The sequence below is a fragment of the Apodemus sylvaticus genome, chromosome 17 (assembly GCF_947179515.1).
Source record: "Apodemus sylvaticus chromosome 17, mApoSyl1.1, whole genome shotgun sequence".
Lineage (NCBI taxonomy): Eukaryota > Metazoa > Chordata > Mammalia > Rodentia > Muridae > Apodemus > Apodemus sylvaticus.
The window spans coordinates 10,270,118-10,286,624 of record NC_067488.1 but is presented as its reverse complement, the minus strand read 5'-3'; the positions used below and the strand labels follow the sequence as shown (position 1 = coordinate 10,286,624).

The 16,507-nt window shown below is 38.5% G+C and overlaps 1 protein-coding gene across 3 annotated transcripts in view; it reads left to right on the top strand.

Moving 5' to 3' along the window:
• Angpt1 (angiopoietin 1) overlaps window positions 1-2,734 on the top strand; it is a 248,282-nt gene extending 245,548 nt beyond the window's left edge. For all 3 annotated transcript variants that reach the window (XM_052161178.1, XM_052161177.1, XM_052161179.1), the window contains exon 9: window positions 281-2,734. In XM_052161178.1, the coding sequence (XP_052017138.1) occupies window positions 281-441 (161 nt within the window). In that variant the 3' untranslated portion in view covers window positions 442-2,734. The remainder of the gene's footprint in view (window positions 1-280) is intronic.
• Window positions 2,735-16,507: the final 13,773 nt, after the last annotated feature.

Sequence of the window (16,507 nt, the reverse complement as noted above, 5' to 3'; positions counted from 1 at the left end):
AACCTAAGCTTAGAGACTGCATAATTATAGTGGAAAGGGAGTCTCAACACAGTCACACAGAAAGTGGGTTTGCCTGAGTTTCCCTCCTTCTGGTTACACATACATATTTTAAAAGTGTCACTGGGAACACTTCTACTGGGAGGATACTGTTTCAAGGTTTCCTGTTTGCAAATAATCAGAACAAAGTTGAACAGTCTCTTGTCACTCACGACACTGATTAAGTATTAAACCTGACCTGCTTCTATTTCTTCTCATTTTTTTCCATTGGCTCATTTTTCAGGTTGGTGGTTTGATGCCTGTGGCCCTTCCAATCTAAATGGAATGTTCTACACTGCGGGACAAAATCATGGAAAACTGAATGGGATAAAATGGCACTACTTCAAAGGACCCAGTTACTCCTTACGTTCCACGACCATGATGATCCGGCCCTTGGACTTTTGAAGGTGCTCTGCCAGTATTAGAAAGCTGCAAAGAAATCTGGGCATGTTCCTGGATGAGAAGTTATTTGGAAGCTTCAGAAACAACCAGCATTATCTTCCTTCCAGCATCAAGTGGTAATGTGATGTCACCTGGGTTCTTGACCATGGATGTGGAGCCTTCTGAGGTCAACAGAGTCTCCACTTGGGTCACTGCGTTTGAGTGGATTATATCCAGAGAATGCCACCGACTGTCATGTTTAAAAAGGGAAGAAACTGCTCAGCTCGCTGCACTTTGAAGTGCTACTGGATCACATTCTGAACTTATGACACCCTGATGATAAATGCAACTTGTTTCCATGTAGAAGCAAGAGAAGAATGAACAGCAAAGAATGGACATGAAAGAAAATGGTAACAGGCTTGCCAGAATCTGTTGAAGATGGATTGTGGAGGTGAACTGGTGTCACTCTAGGAACTCCTGCTAACAATATGTCACTGCACAAAAGGGACATAAAGAAAAGCTTTGGCTACTGAGTTGGCTAAAAGTTAGTGGTGTTCACCTGCCCCTTTCCAGTACCGTATTTACTAGCTGACTTCAGTTTTCCTGTGTTCAAATGTAAACTCTGTTCTTATAAGCCATGATACAATTTAGTGCATGGAGGATAAGAGTTGGCGGTAGAAGGTGCCTAAGGACTCTTGAGTTTCTGGGGATTCAGTTTTCAAAAGATATAAAATATAATCAAGAATGGATATGACCAGTGAAAATTATGCTCATGCTACAGTGAGTATTCACTTACATGAAATTAGATGAACTGATCCACAAGAATGTTTAGAGCCTGAGTATATATAAAGACTGGAAATGTTATCATCCAGTTCTTAAAGCAATAAGCATGCAGTTAACGTTCTCCTTGACCTATATAGGAAAGCAATATGTGGATCACTTGAGTTGGAAGAGTCCGTTGTATAGATCTTCTTACATGTATTTGCATATGTGTGGCATTATTTTTTAAAAGTGTTTGTAGGCCTTCAATTCTTCATTCAGATTTTTCATGCTAATTTAATTTTTGTTAATTAACTGCAATGTACTTACTAAATAGATCCTACTCTGGGTTGTTTTACATGAGTTATACTTTAAAGTCTACAAATAAGAGAAGAATTTTAAATATCATTGTACATATGTTACACCTGTCCATGTTAAACTCAATACCTGTCTAATCTGGAATATGTATTGACTATGAATCTATTCATGACTATGAATCTGAGTGTTTCAAGACAGTTACTATACTCTTTGACTAAGTAAATTACTCTTCATAGTTTTTCTCTTCCAGGCTCTGTTTCTTCAAGCAATTTCTATCTTGTAAAATAATAGTAGTGGAGAAAATTGGCATAACCCCTTATATAAAAGAAATACAGAAAAATTACAGTCATTTGATCAGGAATTTTCTGATAGCTGCTATAAGTGCCTTAGTTAAGACGCCCCTATGGCATAATCTGTAGTAGGTGAAGTTTTGGACACAGGATTTTGTGATAACCTGATGTGACTGCAGTATTCTATCAAGATTTGCTCTTTGTTCATAAATGATCAAGATTACAGTAAAAATCTCATTCATTCAATCAAACATGAAAGGGGAGAACTAAATATAGGCCCTGGCTCTATTTTCTCAGAGGAGACTTTCTGTAATGTACATGTACCAAAATATACATCTTGATGACTGCAGCCACAAGGCCTTAGTGGCTTTCCTCCATCTGGGAGAAGAAAGCTATTCATGCTTTTAAGAAACGATTTTTAATGTTTACCATTACATCTTTCTTATATTTATATGTGTGCATAAAATATTGCTTTGCCTTATAAGTGGTATGTCCAGGCATTACAGACATTTTGTTCTATTGGTGACCCATTCACAGCTCTAAGCCTAGCCCTCTAAAATCTTCCTTCTCATTTAGATGAAAGAAAATGAATATTTTTGTGATTGTGGTTGTTGCTGTTGTTGTTGTTGTTGTTGTTCCCACAGATGTTTGAAAACTAATCTTGGGTAAGGTAAACTATTCTTCAGTCCATATTACAAAAATAAAGTGAAACAAGGGGGAAAAGCATCATATTTACTGTTTTGTTATGTGGGTTTGAAAAATTAGATACTGTTTTCAGTTATTTATAATAAAGCAGTGTAATGTGTACATTGTATCATGCCAACATGTGTGTAGCAACATGCATAGCTTTTGCATTTAATTAATGCAGGGTGAAAATATTAGATACTAGAAATTTGTCTTTAAATTTCTATTTCAATAAAACTGTCAGTTCTATGGAAATTTCCTTATAACATTACATTATTTCATTAAAATAAAATTGAAAATAATTTGTGCAACTTCATTTTGTTTTAATTACATGTTTTATAAACTTGACTTTGCAACCTGTGTTAAGTATGGAATCAATATAAAACTTGCCACATGAACAAGTGAAATTGTTGAAAAATTTCACTCTGGCATGCAGTAAACAAGAAAGCTTAGACCCATAACAATAGAAGACCAAGAGTTTGGGTTTTGTTCCAATATCATTACTCTATGATTTTATGTTTGCCCTGACATATGACATTGGATATCTGAGTTTGACATAAAGAGTAGGAAACAGCAAACAAGAAGTGTGTCTTTATCCCTTTGCCTTACGTACTGTGTGTGCACTCAGCTGGAGACTAAGTAACTAAGTCTGTAGATACTGAGACTTTTCTCAGTTCTCTTCTTCATGCTGCCCCCATCACAACCACAGTCACTCAAACTGTCACCAGTTTCAACACTGATTACTGAAAAGATACTGTTTCTTCTTCCTCTGTCTTCCCAGGACATGCTAATGGGAGCTTAGAGACCACTCAGGACAAGGCTAAATCTATCAGCTGAGACCACCCTAGACAAGCTAATTTCCAGCTGACTTGCAGACAGTTATAACTCCATGATTCATCTAAACTGAGGTCAGCAGAACTTGGTTCAGATCATCCTAACTCCCTAGATAGCATTCATAATATGAGAAGGGTATGAGGTGGTAGTTTTAAGACATGTTTAAGAGTGTTTTGTTAAATACCAATAACTAATTGATGATACACCAGTATACCCATGCTCCCAAGCCTCGTTTGGAAGTATTCTGAAGTTTAAAAAGATGGTATTTTTGTCAAAATCTGTGTGTACAAAATAACTTTGCATCAATTATCTAGATTGCATCAAAATATTCGGTTTTCTCAACCCTTTTTCTGAGAAAATCTTTTTAAACATTTTACCATTTTTCTCATTTATTGAAAACGAATTTTTTCCCATATAATAAATCCTGAAAATGATCTTCTCTCCCTCTACTCCTCCCAGTTCTTCCCTTCCTCCCCTCCTGTCCATATCCACTGCCTGATTGCCATCCTGCATTTACATATCCATAAGTTGACTCTCTTAACTTATCTGTATATTACAGTCCTATACATTATTTTAAGAGATGGCTTTGCACCTTTCTTTGTTTGAGGCTCTGGGCTTTCAACCCAGGTTCTATTATAAAAGTGTTTATAGTAAACTACATTATTGTTTACTACATACACATAAAAATACACGTAAACTACATTATTGTTTATTATTATTATCATTATCACTATCATTTTGAGAACATGTCTCACTGAGATACTCCAACTGGCCTTGAATTCCTTATATAACCCAGGCAGACATTCCACTCACAGTCAAGAAGGCATCTTGTACTTATTTTTATTTCCCCACATTACCTGAAAAAAATGGTATTATTTGAATGGAATTCATTAGGAGAAAAAAACTTGGTAAATCTATTGTTCAAGCAGAAGCCAGAAAACCAACAGCTTGCTCTTATTCCCATTCTCCCTTGTGGAGGCAGGTCTCTTGCTCTTCACTGTTGTGTAAGCTACAGAAGCCGGCCCACAAGCTCCTAGGAATTCTTCTGCCTCTGTTTCCCAACACATCATAGAAAAGCTGATGGGGCCAGCTACCATATCTGTTTCGATGTGGAGTCTGAGGAATCTAAAGTCAGATCCTCATGGTTCCACCCCAAGCACTGTCTCCCCAACTCTGTAATCACTATCCTTGCCCGTTATGTGTTTGTTGCCATTCGTATTTGTTTAAGGCTATAAAATTCCATTGACGACTATTGTATGTTGGTTTGGCTGCTCTAATGAGGTCAAGGTGAATATTTCTTCGTTTTCTCTGGTCATTATTTTAATTAGTTAGTAACTGAGTGTCTGTTATCAGGCTTATTAAAAGAAACATAATAAGGGGATTTCTAGAAAAACTAAAATTAGAGTTATTACATCTCACATATTTTTCAAAAGAGAACTCAGAGTGACTGAGAACTCAGGAAAATGGTCAATGAAACATGAGAGGTTCTAAGGACCAGGCAAGCAAGAGCATCAAAATAACAAACAATGCTGCATAATGAATAGACAGGGGAACGCCAGTGGACTGGGCCGGAGATGCTGGTGAGGACATTGCATCAGGTATTAGGGAACTGACCACAGAGAGGAGGAGCATTATAGTTGCCCAGTACGCATTGATTTTATAATTCACGAACCATGGGTCATATTTGAGAAAAACATTAGAAAGCTAGAGATTCAACTTCACATCCCATGACAAGGATGAATGCATGAAAAGCACGGCTCTGTGACCAGAGTGACATCCATCTTGATTTCCAGGGTAACAGAGCTGACCAAGACCCAAAGAGACATGCAGAATCTCAGGGACTAACCTACAGGACTGAACACATTTCATACGATCGCCAAGTGGCTTAAAGGCATTAACACTTGAGGATTGCTAGGTTAAATGGGGTTTCAAAGGAGATGCTAGAGGATGGAAGAAAACAGGGAAGTCGAGGGATGAGGATTAGGAAGTGACAGATTTTACAATGAAGAGGCTCTTGGATGGACTTTCATCCCATATATCCCTAAGGGATGGGAAAGCAGGTAAGTGGGTAAAGTGTTTAATCTAAAAATGAAAGGACCCAAGTTTGAACCTTTAGAATACACATAAAACCTGAAAACATAGCATGAATATCTAAAATCTCAGACGTCTTTCCAGGAGATAAGGCACAGATTCAGGAGACTTCAGAAACCTGAGAGCTCAGTAGCCTGACATATCCAGTACAAAACAGAAACCCTGTCCCAGGATAGGAGAAAAAGAGAGAGTTTGGTCTCCATATCCATGTTGTGTCTGGAAAGCACGCGTGCGCACGCGCTTGCCTGCACACACACACACACACACACACACGCACACGCACACGCACACGCACACGCACACGCACACGCACACGCACACACACACACACACACACCAACACACAGAATCACATACATTTAAAGAGAATTATGGTAAATAATTAATAATAATAATAATAATAACAACAACAATAAAACGGATAATACCAACACTCAACTTAAAAGTCTCATTCTATCATGTAACAAGTGACTTTGCTGCCTCTGTGTGTAGTTCAGCTTATAACATTGGTGTCTGTGAATATAAACACCCATAAAACCTTTTCTTCTCTTTGAAGTCCACCTTAATTATCCCAGACTCCTTAACAAGTACGCCCTGGTGCTGTTGTGAGTCTGGAGCTTTATTAGTACAATAAAGAGACTATCACAATGAAATGACTCACAGCTGTTTTTGTTATTGTTGTTTCTGAGTACATATGTTTTGTTTATACTGTAATTAAGTACATCTGAAATAACATTAGACAGCAACATTGTAGTAAATAACAATGTATACAACCTCATAAATACTTCATTGACAAAAACTGCACCCAATCATCTGAGACCTCAGAGGTTTATAATCTTCTGGGTGGAGACTCTCCCTATGATGCTAATGGCAGCTGACTAATCAGCATTGTTTTCTGGAGGGTGGAATATCTGTTGCTTAAAATAGGACAGTGGTTTATATGAATCCATTTATGTTTCTTCTCCTGGAAGAGTTCTCTGTGGTGTGCAATGCTATTTGATAGTACTTTACCCCAATCAGAATTCCATTGAGAACCAGATCTAAACTTCTGAAATCCACTGAGGTCATAGCCGTAGATCCTTCATGGTCACTCAAGAGTATCCACAGCCACCTTCAGGAAGAATAGATTTTATATCAGACTATCACTTTCTTTGCTCATCAAAAAGAAGCAGCCTTCCCTCATCTCAATTTTGTCTTGAAATTTTAGCAGTTCAATCGCATGTTTAGCCTTCACTCCAAATTCTAGATTGCTTCATATTTCTACCACGCCCTAATTATTTCCTACTTAACAGTCTTGAGTCCTTCAAACTCATCCAAGAGGCTTGGAAACACCATCTCCAAACTCCCCTTAGTGCTGTCAGATTTCCCTTCTTGCATGAATCAAGAATGTTTTTACTAAGCATGTGGACTGTGTCCTTTCCAGATCTTCATTTAGTTGGCCTAAATGTATCAAAAAAAATTACTGTAGCCTCGACGGATTTAGTCCTTAAAGATAAAGATTGAAACTCAAAATTCCTCCTTGCTCCACAGGCTTCAGAATAGACTTTGTGTCAGCAGGTGTGATGACAACATTCGTTTCATTGGGCAGCTCCATAAGAACTATATACGCAGTGGGCAGATGAATTGCTAATTGGCACGGATTCTCTGAGAGCCATCTTCTCTGTAGCTCTCAACAGAGAGATGAAGATGTTCAGACACCATGTTGCAAATAGATGTGCTGTCATCTGGGCACTGTCGTCCAATTAGAGTATACAGACAGGAGATGAAAAAACATTCTAGCTTTTTTGTTTGGTTTTTGTTTGTTTGTTTTGACCACAGACATTTTCGGTATGCAAATGACATGAGTGTTAACCTAAAGTTGCCAGCTACCATAGTTTTGGCCGAAAGTGCTAACTTGATCTCCAAAGCATCTAAGGCAAACAGTAATTGTTCCTTCTTCTTCCATCAGAGAGTGGTTTCATCCACATTGCAGACAAACTGCTTGGCGCAGACCATTCATCAACTAACTTTTGGCATAGCTTGCTGCTACTTCCCTATCAGAACTTGCTTTACCTTGAACGGCTGTGTAAAAAGATGTCTTACCTCTTTAAATCTCAAAAGCCATCTCAATTACCTTCAGATTTTTCTACTGAAGCTTATTTAAAAAAATAAATTCTTTCATTGCCTTTGTAGAAATAAGAGTATTCAGTAGGAGAGGATCCAGTGTCTTCCTGGGTAGACCCTTGGCCTAAGAGAACACAGTGGGTGTTTTGATCTGCAACAATGAGACTGCTCAGCTTTCTTGTCACTATGAGTTCAGTGGAATAGTGCTTTTAAATTTCAAGGACTTTTCCTTACTTTGCATTTACAGCTTGTCTAAATGTTTTACACGGGAGGCTTAGATCTTGAACGCTCTCATCTCTACACCTTTCCTCACTAAATTTAGCTTTTTCTACTTTGATAAATAAGCCAGAGCAATGAACTCTTCCTTGCATCTGATCATTAAGCAGTGATTTGCAAATGTGCCAGTGATGCGAGCCTTTGATATGGTTCCTCATACTGTGGTGACCCCCAGCCATAAAATTATTTCTTTGCTACTTGATAACTGTAATTTTGCTAATGTAATGAATCATAATATAAATATTTGATGCATAGTACATTTGATATGTGACTCCAAATGAGTCACAACCCACAGGTTGAGAACTATTGGTTTAACGTCTTCTGTAGGGTTATTAATGAGTCAATATTTTGATATGTTTCTCTCTCCAGGAATAAAGAACCTTAAAAAGAGCACAAAACGGGGGATGGATTCTTCAACAGAGCATGAAGAACACAGAGGAAATTTGTACAGTAATATCACTATCTCATCTTGGGGAGATGGTGATGCCAGTTAACAATTAGAAAATTAGCATCAAAGAGTACTAACCATATATCACAATAATAAACATGATAATCAAAATTTTTGAAATAGTGAGTAAGTTTCAAAACCATAACTCCAAGAAAGAAAGGGAGTACTGAGTTGCCAAAACCCCTCAATAATAGTTTCTTTGTTATTGTTTTATTTTAATCTGCAAAGCTTAATAAAGATATACAATAAAGCATATCAGTTCATCTTGCTTCTGCACTCTTATCATATTTCATTTTCTTATTGTCAGGGTTTCAGTAAGAATGATACCCATATGCTTGCCTATATGTTTGAATGCTCGGTACCTAGATAGTGAAACTAATAGGAAAGAATTAGGAAGGATGGGTTTGTTGGGGGAGGTCTACCACCCAAATTAAATCCTTTCATTGTAATAGCTGCCTTGGTCAAGGTGTCTCTTCACAGGAACTGAACTGTAACCAAGACACTTAAATTAGGGGCTTCCCACAGTTTGGCTTGTGCTTTGCTCTGTTGTGGACATCCTTGTTCTCTTGAAAGATAAGTTGTTTGCTTTAGCAACCCAATTTGCTTAGCCTTAAAATCTAGGACTGTGTCTAAGATGATCTTCAACCCAGCTATATGTTAAAATGCCCAGTTATTATCTGTGCTGCTCTTTACTGTTGTAGACAATAAGTTACTTGAGGTCTTAGTTGTGTGTGTGTGTGTGTGTGTGTGTGTGTATTAAATGTTCCTTGCACAGTATTTGGTGATAAATAATGTTAAGCTAAATAACAATATGATCTCAAAATGGTCTACCAAGGCACCTCCCCCACTCCCAATAGTTTGTATTTCAAAAAAAAAAAATCCTTCTAAGTTTTAAGGAACAGATCATAAAGACACATGTTTTCCCCTAAACATCAAAGAGCTCATGCAGAAAGGACATCAGAATATTTATGTGCTAATGAGACTCATGTGGGCTTCATTTCCTCAGACTAACCACAAGTGAGCCCTGGATGGCAGCATCCCATAGGGAGGTATAATGAGGATGTTTATGAGGAACTAAACATTTATCAGCCAGAGAACAGACTCTCTGACTCAGTCCCTCTCTCTTTTCTAACCCCAACTCTAAAGTACCAAACACAGGACTATGATGATATTTCTCTGGACAGTAGGTAGAGAGGAACTTTCTTTGTTATAAACAGAGACCATTGTGGTCTCTGTTGGATTGAAACTGCCTTTGCAAATTCTCTAGGTAATGAAAGGCAGGAGCCCCCTACAGAATATACCTGATCCACTTTGACATATCCCATCCATTCTCTATGAGCAGATCTATGTCAAGATTGACCAAGGAGCAAATCTTTTGGTGACTCAGACGTCCTTCTACATCGTAGTTACAGATAAGGCCTGCAGTTCTCTACCCAAGCCCCCCTTCTTCCTTCCTTCCTTTCTTTATAGGACACCTGGCATAGGGCAAGCTGGAAGTGCTAAATAGTGTCTCAATAAACTTCTTCCCATGAATGAGGTTTTATGGATAAGTGCCCTGTGTCTTCTTTCCTGACAAAGAAGTTGAAGAAATTGTGGCTATATTCTGTTTTCCCAGATTTTGTTTTGTTTTTGTTATGAGCCCCAACTATTAAGTATGCTTTTTTCAACAATTTAATGAAATGATTTGGTGCCTTCAAAAATTAGGAACTAATATACCATTTATTGTTATATTTGAAAATCTTACTGGCATTTCTTCCTCCAAAAAGCTACTTGCCCTTCTTTGGTAAATCATAATGCACTTCTGCTGAGGTATATGCCTGACAATTGTGAAGACTCTCCTGTCTGATAGAAGAAAGTTTCCCTATAAAAATGGTCTCAGAAGACCAGATCCTGTGAAGACATAGAAACAGGTAATGGGCCAAAGCAGTCAGCTCAATATCAGTTGTGAATTGTATTATATTTATTTCATTCCCCATTATCATATCCCCATTATTCCTTTATGGAGTGTTCTCACACTAGAGATAACCAAGAGAAAAATTTGTGTCCATTCTGAATTACAGTATAAGACTGAGGGAAAGGATCCTCTTCCTTGGGCAGTGTTAAGAATGGCTTGGGGAATCAGAAACCCCCCAAAGACATATGTGAATTAGAACACTTTACCACTGCCCTCCCTTGCAACAAGTCATTTCCATACTTGCAGACTGGGAATATTTAAATATTAAAAATGTCATCCTATTTGGATAAAGTATTATCTCAATTTAAATGTTTCCTGATTTAAAATGTAACAAATATTTCAGTCCAGAGTGAGGACACTGGCCTTCTTAACTTAGTTCTCCCTGTTCTGTAGTTTTGGCAGGCCCGATCCTGCATCCCGGCCATTTCTGCTGTCCATTACTATTCCCACCCACAACATACTCAGTTTTTAAAACACAGAGTTCAAGCTTCAAATAAATGCAAATCCAAGCTATTTTTAGAATTATTATTTCAATGGCAAACATTCATTTGGCTTTAATATTTCAGGATATATTATTGTTTTCCAACATAAAAACTTACTATTTCCCAAGAAACATTTTAGCAAAATGTTTATTTCAAACTGTCATATTGTTTTGTATTAATGCATTGAGCTTTCTGCTAAGTGTCTCTCTCGACTGAAATCACTGTCAACAGGCTGCATTCTGTTTTGGAACTGATGTTCCTCTTCCAAGCTCTCTGTTGGCAGAATTCATTTACTGGGGTTGTAAAATTCAGATCCTTGCTGGACATCAGCTCATGGCCACTCTTTGGACAGAACATCTTAGTTGAATTTGATCTAATAGTATAGGTCCTTTAAATCTATATCCGTAGGTCAGATGCAGGAATGGAATCTAGCACATTCACTTTCCAGTTATGTCACAAACACAACAGGGAAGAGAAAGTGTTGGGCATGAAAACCACTATGCGTGAAAAACAAATGTAACATAGTTCTGACAGATAGGTTAAAGGATTAAAAATGGTAATTGTCTACTGAGGGTCCTGCAGCCTGAAGTTCAGTTCTGGTTTCTTTGCCCTACATTCATGGCTCTTAAGAACCTGTGAATCCCTCACAATGTTTCTTCTGGACAACTCTTCCTCACTCGCAGTGGCTGCTCATTCCTGTCTATGAGCCCATAATCTGTTACATGGGAGCCAGGGTTCCCTTCTGCTCATATCAATCTTTACAAGATAGTTTTAAAATGGATTCAGAAAGATGCTTTGGCATAATTCTATTAGAGTTAAAAAAAATAGGATAGTCAAGGTGAAAATCTTGGCAGCTGCCAAGGGACATAGAGAGAAGGAAGAGAGTCCAACAGTTTAAGGAGAGTCCAAGAAAGCAGGTCTGTTTAGCAACGAATGTCAGCAAGTAGCTGCATGGAGGAGAGGAGCTACAGAGAAAATGAGAAAGCCAAGGGAATCAGCAGAAGCAAGGGCTTAAGACCAGTATCAGAGAGAGAGAGAGAGAGAGAGAGAGAGAGAGAGAGAGAGAGAGAGAGACAGAGACAGAGACAAAGAGACAGAGACACAGAGACACAGAGACAGAGGGAGGGGGAATTGTTTTTTGAGTTAGAAAGAACTCAGAAAGGCAAGCAGGTTTAGTGATACTGCAGGGCTGTTCTACCAGAGGCTGCACCCAGGGGAGGTTTCTGGGAACAGTAAGAAATTTATCTCCTTAAACGGATAAGTCTCTCCTCTCCTTAACATATCCTCAGTGAATCAGATTTCCAATTGTGTGCTCCCTTGGCCAGGTGATTGGCAGGTCAAATCTGAAAAAAAAATGAGAGAGGAAAATGTTATGTAATGTTTTAATATTTGGAGTAAATCAAAATGTGAAGCCTCCATCCAGAGCCAGAGGTATTCTACTCTTTTGATCAGAAGGGCTAAGGAAGGCCAGTTGTCATGTTTTCTATTGTTACCATGGGAACTGCGAAGGTCCATCGCCAATGGCCTCTAAGGCTACTAAACATTGTGTAGTTCCCTGGACATCGCCTGCCAAAAATTGAGACTCAGGGCTGAAGCAGAGGCTCAGAGGTTAAGAGAAATTCTTGCTTCTGCTAGGGTCTGGCTCCCAGCAACACACATGGTGACCCTCAACTGCTTCTTCTGGCCTCCGTGGACACCAACATTCATGTTCACATACCCACTTCTCCTGCCCATTCCAGAAATAAAAACAAAAACCAAATCTTGAAAAACACTTGAGAACTTAAAATTATTTAAGAGATGAGCTGAATTTGGGGCAAAGACACAATTCATTTCCACCATGAGCAAGTAGAGATCTGAATGCCCCAGTTTTTCAGTAGAAGGACCAATACTTGGGCTGGAGTTCCCCTTGGTCCCTCACACAGAGCCTCTAGGCAGGGGTGCTCACTTAGAAGTGAGAGATTACAGGAAATCAGAGCTCACTCTGGCCTTTCGGCCTCTGTCCAGCACAGAACCAAGGACGGTTCTGGCTTGTGACCAAGGAACAGAATTAGAACTGTTCACTTCCAGGCTCTTTTTTCCCCCAAAAACTAACTTAACCAGTTTCTTTGTCTCCAGTTCTTGTCAATATTGTTAAGTATATGACACAGGGTATAAAACCTGTTTATTAGCAACCAGCATTCTTTCTCAGCAGATTAAGTGTCTCTTGAGAGGATGACCTTTGCTAATTGAATGTCAGATTCTTAACTCTATGCAAATTATATTCTATTAGGCATGTTGCACTGACAAAAACAGTCATTAAAATCATTTCATCATTTTTTCTCCCTCTCTTGCAATCTGTATCCTGATACTGTTGAATGTCCTGTGCATGCTATTTACCTGATTTGTTGCTATACCTGTATCTTATAGTACTATTTTGAATAATCTTAGAAATGTATTTTAAATTTATTTTATGATTGTTTCTTATATATGCTATATTTGATAATATTGTTACAGTAAGTAGTTTTGGAAGCCATTGAGGATGAATTCATTCCTCATCATCCTATTTGGACCATTCCCTCCAGTGTCTCTGCTAAACATAAAAGGGTAAGACTCAAATTGCCCCATTAACATTTAAATTACCATATGAAAAACTGGCAAGTTTGGAGCTTTGGTTGGATACATGACATTCTAGCCTTGTCCAAAAATTACATTACATACTACATCTCCTTTAAGAACTGATCCAGATGGGCCTGTCAATCATCTGGCCAGGAGACCTCACCGTTGGAAAGCTGATTCACCCAATGACAGGATAAGGGGGCATAATTAGTCCTTTAATGAGACAATGTGCTTACCCTCCCTGCAAGACCCTCTTTGATGCTGGTGGAGCCTCCGAGCTGAAACACTGTGAAGCATCCCCATTGCTCTGAGTTCTAACTCAGAAAAGCATAATTTTTACTTTAATTTCGTTCTATCTCTATTGCTTCAGACACTGGTCTGAAGCCTGAACTTGCTTTTGCTGACAGCCTGGGCTTTCTTGATTTCTTTGAAACTCCTCTCACCATGTCCTCCATGCAGCCATGTGCTGACTTCAATTGATAAAGATACCTGTTTATTGATTGATTGATTGATTGATTGATTGATTGAAATCCAACTTAAAAGGAATGGATTTCTCTTCAGTTTCTCCTTCTCCTTCCCTAGAGCAACTTTCTTGGACTTGCAGCCTGCCTTTGCTACTATTTTCCTCTTAAACTCTAATAACGTTGTCCATGAGCTTCCTTCTGAGAGCGCTTTTATAATGTTTTATTAATAAGACTAAGAACCCAAGAGAAAATCCTGATTTCCCATAAAAACTTGCTATGCTCTGGTACTCTATGACATGCTATGCTGCAATACACTACTCTATAATATGATACAATATTTTATGATATAACGTGGTACTATAATCAGGACTTCTGCTTCCAGAGCTTCTTCCTCAGCAAACTGACCGTCCACCCCTTACTCTTTTTTCTGAATGGTCTTCTTGATCATGAAGAACAGAACTCTCCTTTCATGACTTCACATCCAGATATCCTTTGCTACCACTGCTGTCTGCACACCTTTCTGGAAACAACCTCGGGGCAGAGGCCATGGTAGCTCTGTTTACCAGCATATCTTATGCTTAAGGAACCAGTATAACTCAATGCCTAAGGAACTCTCTGAGTAGAAGCAGAGGCTCAGTAACTGTTTCTGAAAAAGGAAGACAAATGGTATTTCCTTAAACATGGATAGTCTTTATGCTGTACTAAAGCCTTCAATGTATTTTTAGTATATTATTTATCCATGCGAGGAAAAATAACACAGCATAAGTGAACCTTAGGAAACAAACATAATACAATTATAAATGATTTTCTGCAGAGTTTGTTTTCCAGTGACAGGAACTGGTAGCTATCAGTGTGGAAATAAGGTGCATGCTGACTTGAATGCAGCAAATCTTGGGGCAGACTTTACTGATTAGCTTTCTATTTGTCCTCAGTATCAGGCTCAGTTACTCAACTCCTCAGGACGGTTCTCAGCACTCGCCTTCCTTCTCTTCCCTCTACCTCACGACTCAGCTTTATATCTAATCACTAGGTCCTCCAGGCCATAGCTTTTGAACCCCCCTTAAATACAAGCTTTCTTTTGTCTGCATCTTCATTGGCAATGTTCTACACTACTGTAGTATACTCTCACTGTTTCCACAGCTCTAATTTTGTGCCTCTCAATTTCATCTTCCCATAACTCCTGGATTAGTATGCAGTAATAAACATAGAATACAGTGCTCCCCTCTTTAAAGGACTCCAGTCTGGGGCTCCAAGTCACCTTGAATTTCTTGAGTTGTCTGACTCAGAATGGCAAAGAGCCCTTAAAAGGGGTCCCATCTCCCACTTCAATCTCATCTCCTCATGTTTAAAATTCTAATGATGTAAAATGTAATCCCCCCTTAAATTATGAGACTACACAGTAAGCTTCCTTTAAAATAAGTGATAGTTCATCAAGGTCCTTTAAAACTACTCTTTGTTGTGTATTTGAAATCAGTTCCAGAATGTCAAACATATCTGCGATGTCTAAAATGAATCTCTAACCATAAAAATGTTATTATGCTCATCTCAAAGTCATTTCCCACATGTAAGCAGGCAGGAGTTTAACCACAAAGCCATTACCATGGAAAGATATGTGTTTCTCTTGGATATTTAGTGCCTATGACCAAAATAAATAATATTTCTTGACCTCCACTTAATTATATTAGTAGGCTGAGTCTCTAAAAACATGCCTGAAAAAGACTTCTCCGTTATTAACCACTATTTATTGCCCTTAAATAATACTTGAAGCTGTAAAAAAAAAAAGGGATAGTAAGGATTTTCTGTGTAACACAGACTGGAAATGCTTTAGGTAGGGTAGCGATCCAATTTTAGCTGTATTTGTAGTTCACAAAGATAATTAAAAAGAGCCAATAACTCCAAACTTATGATACTTGAAATTCCAAATTTCAACCAGTCAATATTTATAGAGCACCCACTGAGTGGAAAATGTTGCAGTGGCACCATGCATAAAATCAAAGCAAGCATTTTATCACAAGGAATGAACAATTCAGCTGGGACACCACTGTGTAAAATCCTCAGTTCACTGCTAGTCATTTGAAACATAAAATTGAATGGCATGTTAATAAGAGAACTCACTTGTTTCTACAATACTAATGGGTTACCCATAATCCTGTCACATGGTGAATGCTGAGGAAGGTGCATTGCACTGTATTCAGCATCCAAATAGAGATTGTTCATATTTCTACCTTGTCAGTGGAATGCTAAGGCACATTTCCCAGTTTCTATTTGCTTAAGGACTATTAATCTCTTTCCTGAAAAACAGCAAAACCTGATTCCCAGAGGAGACAGAAAGACTCAGTAAAGAAAGGGGTAAATAATGCTACTCTAGCAATGGCAAGGGGACCTAACCCATAAAGGGCATAACTGACTGATATACTGAATAATACAGTCTATGGCTCTATAAATATCTATGTGTCCATAAGCATCTGTCATCAGGTAAAACTTAGGACAATCAGCTAACTGTGTGCCTAGTAGCATACCAAAGCCCAAGATACCCTCCAGACTTCCTCAGCATCACAAATACTTAGTACGGATTACAGCCTGGCATGCTGCCTTTTCTCATTCCGTCCCCTACCCTAAACTTTAAGCTCCTGGGCTTCTGTCCCCACATGCTTTTCATTCCTAAATAAACCTACAATTTCAGCCATGCACTCTCTTGGCTCTCTTTCTTGTCTTCCCCTCTTGGTCCTCCCTTCCCTCTCTCCCCACTTTCTCTCTCCTCTCAAGGCCCAGTTCGATCTGCTATCCATGTT